Source organism: Raphanus sativus, chromosome 5 (assembly GCF_000801105.2).
Source record: "Raphanus sativus cultivar WK10039 chromosome 5, ASM80110v3, whole genome shotgun sequence".
Classification (NCBI taxonomy): Eukaryota; Viridiplantae; Streptophyta; class Magnoliopsida; order Brassicales; family Brassicaceae; genus Raphanus; species Raphanus sativus.
The window spans coordinates 33829035-33838153 of NC_079515.1; the positions used below are offsets into that span (position 1 = coordinate 33829035).

The 9119-nt window shown below is 36.7% G+C and overlaps 3 protein-coding genes across 3 annotated transcripts in view; 1 reads left to right on the forward strand and 2 right to left on the reverse strand.

Moving 5' to 3' along the window:
* Nucleotides 1-643: 643 nt before the first annotated feature.
* Nucleotides 644-2929, reverse strand: LOC108861001 (65-kDa microtubule-associated protein 9). Its single transcript, XM_018634834.1, has 9 exons — nt 2876-2929; nt 2329-2799; nt 2026-2235; nt 1792-1947; nt 1410-1724; nt 1240-1327; nt 1078-1151; nt 915-989; nt 644-829 (listed from the first exon to the last, which is right to left on the reverse strand). The coding sequence occupies exons 1-9, from the start codon at nt 2927-2929 to the stop codon at nt 644-646; spliced, it is 1629 nt and encodes a 542-aa protein (XP_018490336.1).
* Nucleotides 2930-3541: 612 nt separating this feature from the next.
* On the forward strand, nt 3542-6107 carry LOC108858774 (uncharacterized). The gene is made up of 12 exons (XM_056986668.1): nt 3542-3982; nt 4056-4196; nt 4278-4437; nt 4525-4624; nt 4717-4805; nt 4910-4988; nt 5094-5159; nt 5235-5282; nt 5400-5446; nt 5525-5630; nt 5732-5811; nt 5896-6107. Exons 1-12 carry the CDS (start codon nt 3820-3822, stop codon nt 5957-5959), a joined length of 1143 nt encoding a protein of 380 aa, XP_056842648.1. The 5' UTR covers nt 3542-3819; the 3' UTR covers nt 5960-6107.
* Nucleotides 6108-6184: 77 nt separating this feature from the next.
* The window catches only part of LOC108857376 (LRR receptor-like serine/threonine-protein kinase ERL1), a 7665-nt gene continuing 4730 nt past the window's right edge, over nt 6185-9119 (reverse strand). The window contains exons 23-27 of the mRNA XM_018631361.2: nt 7909-7982; nt 7698-7829; nt 7277-7618; nt 6836-7206; nt 6185-6737 (exon numbers count right to left, since the gene is read on the reverse strand). Coding sequence (XP_018486863.2) covers nt 6402-6737; nt 6836-7206; nt 7277-7618; nt 7698-7829; nt 7909-7982 — 1255 coding nt within the window. The 3' untranslated portion in view covers nt 6185-6401. The remainder of the gene's footprint in view (nt 6738-6835; nt 7207-7276; nt 7619-7697; nt 7830-7908; nt 7983-9119) is intronic.

Below are 9119 nucleotides of genomic sequence, written 5' to 3' on the forward strand. Positions count from 1 at the left end.
CTGACAATCTCTTTGTCTTTTTCAAGTTAATCACTTTTGTAGTAACGTTGACCAAAGAAAATAGTTTTGAAAATCTACCTAAGACCAATTAATTTGCAAGATAAGCTAAATCTTTAGATACACTCAAATACTCATGCAACTAGTAAATTTTGAATATGCGTCAAAGTTTATATATGATGTTTATAAGATTTTCATGAAGACAAAGCTTAAAAAGATCACTGACATTGATTTCTGTAACAAGTACATTTGGTCGGTCAAAGTCGAATCTTCTTTCCGCAGCACAAACAGTGTATGTACACATTTGGATCTGAGTTCGACAGAATACAAATGATCCAATAATCATTCAGATTCCTTTCTTTGTGAGCGATCCTCTTACTAATTAACATGTTTGAGATTTTAACAAAAGTGTTAGTATCTAGACGAAGTCTCTCTTTCTGATATCTTTTGTTTACATCGCTTGTAAAAAAAAGATCTTGTTTAGAGTAGAGTTGATGAATCTTCTTGTTCCATTGATTAGAAATAAACGAGGTTAAAAGAAGAGAATAAACTCTCTTACAAGTTCTTTTTATGTAAGAAAGAATCAGTGACCAGTTGAATAAACATAAACTAAAAGGACTGTTTTTGAAGTCTTTGCTCCATCTTTTCAGCTATAACGAGATTGACTTGTAAAAAATTTTGCTGAGTGAGGCGAATCAGTTCGAGGAGTTTGAGGGGATGATGCAAACCTCTTGTTAGTTGATACTCTAAGACCTTTTTTCGCGCTTTGAGGTCTCGTAGGAGTTCCTTTGTCTTGCTCTGATGTCACTTGACCTTGAAGTTTCTTTAGATCCTGAAAACAACCAAAATATAAACAAGCATTTGTTTTCAGTGATTTTTGGAAGAATATTGATGCAAAAGAGTTGTAGCTTAATTACCCTTTTCCTGCGACGTTCTTGTTCTTTCTCTTCCCTGAGATCCGTGTATTCTTCAAGCATCCAAAGTAGACGATTCTGCATGAAGAAAATGGATAAAAATCATTAAGCAAATACATAAGAAGCAAGAGATGAATTTTGCGTGAGGGAAGAAGATAAACCATACACCATCAAATAGAAACTCAGCACCTTTCTCTGATTCCCAAACTGTAATCTTAGAAGCTAATGCTTCAACCATAACTAAGAAGAATTAAGACATTTTCAGTTGGTTAAAAGTCCATAAAGATAACAATCTGAAAACTTTCTTGGGATCATCTTTAAATGAAACCTGGAAGTTTATTAACAAGTGCTCTTGCTTTCTCTGCACGTTTGAGGATTAAGTGAGATCCTTTTCCTGCGTTGTATCTGTTTTCATCCTATACAAATCATAAAATCCATAAATAACCACAAAATGTAAAAGATCAGATCATCTAAACCCAAAAAAGAGACACACAAAACCTGATTATACTCTTCAAGCCAATTCTCTTCCTCACAAGCATTCAACCATTTCTCAGCTTTTTCAAGAATCTCTTTTCTGCTTAAAGCTTCCTCTTTCACTTTCCCAGCTCTATACTCAATCTGTTCTAGTATATTTTCAGGGTTTACATCTCCTGATTCAATGGCTATAATTACATTCTCCACCGTGATATCTTGTTCTTCAAAAACAATGTGTGTTCTTTTGCATATCTCTTCAAGTTCTGCCCTCTTTTTTAAAACAAGTTCCTTCATTTTGCTCCATTTCAACTCCTCTAACCGACACAGCTCTGCTTTAACCTAGCAATAAACGATCAATCAACTTCCTTAAAATAGTTGATTTAAAAGCTGCTGTGAATGAATGTACCTCTTCAAGCAAATCTGTGGAAAGACTATTGGGTTTGGTTATTTCAGAAACGGTAGCAGCTATGTTACATGAAACGTCAATGAACTTCTGTTGTTCTTCTGCTGGTGTATCCATTAAGTTCCAAAACTCAAGCATTGTCGTCACAAGATCTTGTAGCTGCAATCAATTAAAATGGATAAGAATAAAGAGGAAAGTCTTAAGATACTAAAGAGGTTTGGAAAAATTTACACTTACTTCTTGCATTCTCTGTATCTTTGTCTCATGCCATTGGGTTACTGATGAAGCTAACTTGTCAAGTGTTGTGTTGCTTATATTTCTTGACCCTTCAGATTCTACTAAACTTGGGTGAATCTTGGTAACAGTTTCTCCAAAATTCAAACCGAGAACCGCACAAAGTGATTCCAGAGTTCCTAGATGATCTTGAATCTGTTTCATCCGGTTTCTCTAAGCAAAAAAAAAAACCCTCAAAATTAATATCAACCATCTGAACAAGAAATCAAATTAAAGTTAAAAAGTAATATGCTAAGTTTGGTAAACCTTCTGTTCTTGAAGTGTGTAAAGCTCACTGTGTAACTCTTCAAGCTTTCTAAGAGATAAATCCGATTCATCAACCGAAAAATCAGATGAACAAGTCTCATCAGTATCTCCATTTATCTCGTCTCTTATACATTTTATATCTTCAATTACTTGAATAAACTGATCCTTCCTCTCTGATTTTCTCTTCTCCATATCTTCAAGTTTCTGAAGAATCTTTACCAACTCTTCTTTCAAACTTCTTCTTCCACTTTGATCAGATTGGTGTTGCCTTCCAAGACTCGATGGCTCTTCCATTACAGAACATATATCAATAACTCTTGCCTCTGAATCAGCAATGTCTTGTCTTAGCTGATTCCTCTCTTCTTTTACCTTTTCGATTTTTCGACTATAAACTGTTCTGCATTCGTCTTCAATCTCAATCAAAATCTTCTCTCTTTCGGTTTCAGTTTCTCCTACCTCGTCCCATATAATCTGTATCAAGAAAAAGAATCACATTTGTAGAAAGAAAAACTTTTCTTGGGGCTGAAGCAATCACAGATGAACAAACCTCGAGTTCTTGAAGAAGAGATGAACAGATTGATTCGATTTGAGTTTTGGACATTATTATCTCCAAACTCTGCCAAAAAATATCGTTACAATCATAACCAAATCAAATTCAGAGTTATTCCTCATTCGCTATCTTATTCAAAGCCTGTATGGAGATGGTCTTTTTTTCTTAAAATGATAACAAGTTTTGGAACGTTCATTTAAATCCAAATGAATTTGCAAACATTAGGGCAATATTCACTTTTTAATTTCAAACTTTTTTTCTTCTTGAAATGTTGCAGGAAAATGGAGGAGAGACCTTTACCTTTATCTGGATTGAATGAAACAGCCGTTGTTATTTTCCTAGAAAAAAGTTTCGGATAGAAACAAGGAGAAGGGGAATATTCAATGTTTTAGTCAAAAAAGACTTACAGGTAAGTCGTTATAACGAACGCATCTTTCATATATCTGGTTTCCTCCCCTTATCTTTTGATATTGCAATATTCTCCCTTGATTCAGAATTCTAGGAAAATTGATTGAGGGTTTGGAAACCATTATTAAAACTAAGGGGTCTACTTTGTGAAATTTTAGAAATAAAGAACCAAATTAAAAAATTAAAAAAACAAAAATTTATGAGCTGTACATAAGAGCAATGATCACCGTCGTTTTACATCCGCGCCAACTGAATTTAGGGCCGTTACCTTCTCCTTCCTCTCCTCTCTCTCTTCTTCTTCTCCATTTCTCTCTCTCTCTCCTAATTTTCTGGAGAAACTTTCTTCCAGAGGTTCTCCTGGAAATTGATTGGAGAAGGAGGAGGAAGGAGGAGGGAGAGAGGGAGAAGAAACATCTCTAAATCTTTTGTAATTCCGGTTGAATGTGAATCTCTCCCACTCCGTTTCCCTCGTCGTCTGAGATTTGGAAATTTTCTCTGAGAAATTCTTTTTTTTTTTCCGGGCTTAACCCACCATGGTTCCGAGTTTATCCGGAGAAGTTTTTTCGTTAGAGGAATTCGACATTGATTTCGAATTTGACGCACCTCGTTTCTACGATTTCTCAAGGCCAGAGCTCGATTCCGAGACAGAGGAGATCGAGTTCTGGTTCGAATCCGCTGGAAACTATCCTCCTTCGCGTAAGCCACACGCAAAGATTGTTTTTTTTTATTACAATGTTTATTTTTCTTGTCTGATTATTTTTTTTCTCAGCTTTTAGCCCAAAGTGCGATTGGAAACTTGAGCTGCTAAAGCAAATCACAAACACCATCTCAGCAACGAACCCTGTCGAGATCTTAAAACCGGTTATCGAATCTTTGAATACCGGTCTGAATCGGAAAGATAAATACAACGGTAATGAATATTCGGATTTCTTTTTTTGCATCAATTCATTGCTGAGGACTTAGAAGTGTGTGTATTTATTGTTTTGTTCAGGGTTCATATATTATAACCAAACGGTTAAAGATGTCTCAAAGACAAAACCCAAAGCAAAAACCAAATCATGTTGTAGCTCAACTTTAACAAGACCTACGGCTTCTTTACTTGCAAGGCAGAAGAAACCGTTAGACGTTTACGCTGTTCAACTTCTGACTAGGTACTAACTCATGTGTTAACCAATTATGTGAATTTGCTTTGTATCTCTTTTGGCTTTCAACAAATGTTTTTTTTTTGGTGATTCCAGATGTCAGAGGTCCTTAGCAAAGTTTGGTGGTAAATTATCTCCTATTTTAGACTCTAAGTTACAAAACCAAGACACCAAAAGGCCAAAACTGGAACCTAAGGTCTGTGTTATATACATATAATAGACTTTTGAATTTGCTAATACTAGAATCATTACGCTAATGGTTTTTAATGACTTTGTTCATGTGTATAGGTGACTCTAGTTAACTCCAACAGAAAATCTAAACTCACCGTTCCAAAGGAACCGAATCTGAGAACTGCAGAAAGATCTGAAAGACACAGGTAACCAGATAATATTTGTTCCTTGTCAAACAAGACTGTGTTTTGGCTTTCTTACAAACATGTTTTGATGTTTTTTTTTTGGTTATCCTCACATGCTTTTTCAGGTCTAAGGTCAACTCAGAGACCGAGTCGCATGCGAAACCAAGGATTAGTTCATCTAAAACAAACACTACAAACAAAAATGTATACTTGTTCATTCTCTTTGTTTTTTAAACTTAGTTTCTTTGTTACCACATTCTCAGAAGCTGTAGTTAAGAAACAAAACTAATATTTTCTGTGCCTCTGCAGATTAATTCTGAACCTACTTCAACACCTTTGCCTAAACGCAGTACTCCAGGCTCACAAGATCATCAGGTATGACTAATCTGCCATATTACAAGTCATAAGTTTTTTTACCCACCCACATGAACTAAAATAAATCGTGTTTAGGTATTTGGCTTAAGAACATTACTGAGAGCAAGGGAACGCTCTTCGAATGTAAGTCTCAAATCCAACATATAAATACATCTTTCAAATGGTTCTCTTTGCCGACTTTTTAACTTCTTCTCGCCTCTATGTTCACACATTACTTAAATGATATATTTCACATTGCAGGCCAAGATTAAGGCCATACAAGGGAATAATGCTACTAACTCCAGAACGTTAGTCACTACCATTCTTGCATATAGCCTTAGTCTAGTTTAGCTGCTACAAAACGTTCTCACGCACATTCTATGCAGGCTAAAACCCACTGATTCCTCAAAGGTTAGGCTAGTCAAAGGAAATCACAGCAGAAAGATAAATAGCCAAGTGTATGGATCTAATATCGGTCTTCTAGACTCAAAGGTAAAAATAATCAGCTTTCTTCTAAAAAAAAAAAAGACTCATGAAAAGTTCCATTGTTTATAATTTCAAACAATTCTAAAAAAAATTCTCTGTCTTGACAGAGATCAAGGAAACAAGAACTCGGTGAACCAACTAGCACCAAATATGGAACTCAGAGCTCTTACAGGACAGATATTAACAGGTAAACAAAAAGCAATCTACTCCAATATAGTTCAAAAAATAAGAGGCCATGACAAAGTCACCACTAATGATATAATTTGAACAGGAGGCTGGATTTATGCCGTAAATTCGATTCACAGGAAGTTGCAGGGAGCCTAATCATTGCTTAATCTTTCCCACTTTGAAGATTTAATGATCATGTTTATACAAAACGCATTCCTATGTCAACATATATTAGACGTTACTTGTTTAGATATATATGCATAGTGAAAGTGATTTCATTGATTTTTTTATTTTTATTTTTGTTGTGGGGTCATCATGTCATATGTATGTAAAGCCATTAAATCAGAAGACTAAAGACTTTACAGTACTCGTGAGCAAATGTTCTTGGGAAAAAACAAAAACATTAACTTCTTCATATATAACCTTTGTTCTTCTCTTAAATGCTTCCCACACATCAAACATACTTTCTTTTTCCTTACCCAAAATGCCCCTTGTACTACACTAAATTACCTTAAAAAACCATCCCTTCCGATTTGCAACACCATCTTCCTTGGGAAACAAGAAAGCAAGGCAAAAACCCTAGGAGAAGCTTCTTTCAAAGTTGAAACCTTACACGCTGCTTTTGGAGATAACTTCATGGAACTGATCAAACCATTGCGATCCTTCTTCGCTCCTCGAGTGATGCTGGTCCCTAACTCCATAGTCTGTAGCCTTTTTTGATGGATCAGGAGAAGACAGCTGCTTCTTCGCCACTTGCATAGATGGGAGCAGAGAGATCAGAACCCTAGAGACTTCAAGCATCGTGGGTCTCTCTAAAGGGTTTCGCTTTGTGCACATAAGAGCTAGCTTGAATGTCTTCCTGATATGTCCCAAGTCCATACAAGTCACAGTAACCTCTGGATCAACCGCTTCCATCACAGTATTGTCATCCGTCTTTGACAAGATCTGCAAACACAACACAAAAACAAATTTGACTCCATGCTTTCAAGACCATACAAAACTATATCTATGCTTTTGATGGTGTTGCATGATTCATATATTACCAGTTGATGCAAGTTAGACTCGTTATCCACTGCCTTCTTCCCAGTAAGAAGCTCAAGAAGAACAATCCCAAAGCTGTAGATATCAGACTTCTCATTGAGACGCGAAGTGCGAGCATACTCTGGGTCTATATAACCAATAGTCCCCAAAACATAAGTGGAAGCATGCGTTTTGCTCGCTGGTATGCTCTTAGCAATCCCAAAGTCTGATAAATGCGCCACAAAGTTCTCATCAAGAAGTATATTCGAAGACTTGATGTCACGGTGGATGATCCTAGGAGTGCAATCATGGTGAAGATAGGCAAGCCCTTGCGCAGCTCCAACCGCTATCTTCAACCTCGTCTCCCAATCAAGCTTCACTTTCTTTGCTGTCCCTACTTAAAAAAGAAAATAAGTTAATAGCTTTTATTACATTCCATGAGCAAATCATTCTTTTGAACTTACCATGGAGAAGGTCCCAAAGAGATCCATTTTCCATGTAATCATAGAAAAGAAGGTTTCCAACAGAAGACAAGGCGGCGTATCCGTGCAAGCTGACAATGTTTCTGTGTCTGATGCGTCCTATGGTCTCGAGTTCTGTCTCAAACTCACGCAAGTTGTGCTGGTACTGATTGTAGAGTCGCTTAATTGCAATAGGTCGGGAAGTTTTCAAAGTGCATTTGTAGACCGTGCTAGAAGCACCGTATCCAACAATGAACTTCTCGTTGAAATTCTCTGTTACCCTCATGATGTCATCGAATGTGTGGATCGCCATGTCCATGTGGAGAATCACTAGCTTGGTTGAGCCTGAGAGGATCAACCAAGCAGAGAGAGGTATTAACAATCTAAAGGTTAGAAGATGAGTTACTATGAAGGCTTCATTTACCTTCGGCTTGTTTTGAGGAGGAGCCTTTTATGATTTCCTTCTGTTGCTTAGATCTGACAACCACGATGAGTATCATACATAGGAGAGTGATGATACCGAGAACAATGCAGATCACAATAGCTTTGGAGAATACTACAAAAAAAAAGAAGAAAATAAAGTAAGTTCAGATATTGAAGACAATGCTTAGTAGAACAAGTGTAGTTAGAGATACCTCTGGACTTAGGCAAAGAAGGACCACAAATAGATCCAACCCAATTTCCACAGAGATAAGGATTCCCAAGGAAGCTATACAAAGAAAGAGTATTAAGTTTCACTATGTTTATTGTGATTATTACAATGACAGACAACTGAGAGTAGCCTCATACCTGGTTGGAGCAAAACGAGAGAAGTTTTTCATTTGTGGGATTATTCCGGAGAGATTGTTGAAGGAAACATTCCTACAAGACGTTTTCAGAAGAAATGTTGGATTGTTAAATCTTCATAACAGTATCTGTAAGTGATCACATTTCTTACAAAAGAACTTACAGATTGATGAGAGTGAAGCAATTTGTGAGTTGATCCGGGATTCTCCCGTGAAGGTTGTTGTTATTCAATATCCTGAACAGGTTTGTAAAAGATCTACATTGCTTTTCTGAATATATTGTGAAAGATAGATCATATATGGGGTGGTTAACTTACAAAGAGTTTAGATTCTGCAAACAGGCCAAGTTCAGTGGGAATAACTCCGGTGAGCAGATTGAATGATACATCACTGCAGGAGTAACAGAGAAGTCAGATTTATTGATGTTATGTGATTAATAAAGAAGCAAACTTTTGAGCCTTACATAATTGAATGCTTCTAAGGTTCCCAAACTCTGCAGGCAGTTGTCCATTCAGATGATTTCTGCTGAGATTTCTGTTCAAGTCAAGCAGAGTGAGCAAATTAATAAAAAAAAAACAGAAACGTTAGCCTCACAAGGTTGTAACCTCAGGGTGGAGACTTACAATATGAGAAGGTGTTCTAGATCACCCAAGGTTAATGGTATAGAGCCTGAGAAGTTATTGCCAGACAGATCTCTGAAGATAAAAAGGATTATGGTTAGTGGGTGCAAGTATGAACTAAACAAATAACCGATGGATGTACAAAGTGGGAGAAGATATACAGTTGTCAAGATTGATAATATGTCCAAGCTCAGCTGGTATTTACCCTTGAGTTGTTAGACGAAAAGATTTCTGCATCCAACAGGATTACAAAGTCACTAAAATGTTTACGGAGATGCAATGTAGTGTAGTGCATTTTAGAGAAGTGCTCACAGGTAAGTCAAGCTCCCAAGATTGCGGAACGCCAATGGTATGGATCCATTCAAGAGGTTCCCATGAACATTGCTGAAAGCAAGACTTAGGTTTGTGAATGAAGAAAGAAGAGTATCCTCTAATTTCACA

Excerpts from the sequence above, each read along its gene's own strand:
- LOC108861001 (XM_018634834.1), bottom strand. The coding sequence starts at position 2,929 with ATGTCCAAAACTCAAATCGAATCAATCTGTTCATCTCTTCTTCAAGAA. Across the intron at positions 2,236-2,328 it reads ACACACTTCAAGAACAGAAG|AGAAACCGGATGAAACAGAT; the intron begins GTTTACCAAACT and ends TTTTTTGCTTAG. Across the intron at positions 1,152-1,239 it reads ACTTGTTAATAAACTTCCAG|TTATGGTTGAAGCATTAGCT; the intron begins GTTTCATTTAAA and ends AATTCTTCTTAG.
- LOC108858774 (XM_056986668.1), top strand. The coding sequence starts at position 3,820 with ATGGTTCCGAGTTTATCCGGAGAAGTTTTTTCGTTAGAGGAATTCGAC. Across the intron at positions 4,806-4,909 it reads GAAAGATCTGAAAGACACAG|GTCTAAGGTCAACTCAGAGA; the intron begins GTAACCAGATAA and ends ATGCTTTTTCAG. Across the intron at positions 4,989-5,093 it reads CAAACACTACAAACAAAAAT|ATTAATTCTGAACCTACTTC; the intron begins GTATACTTGTTC and ends GTGCCTCTGCAG.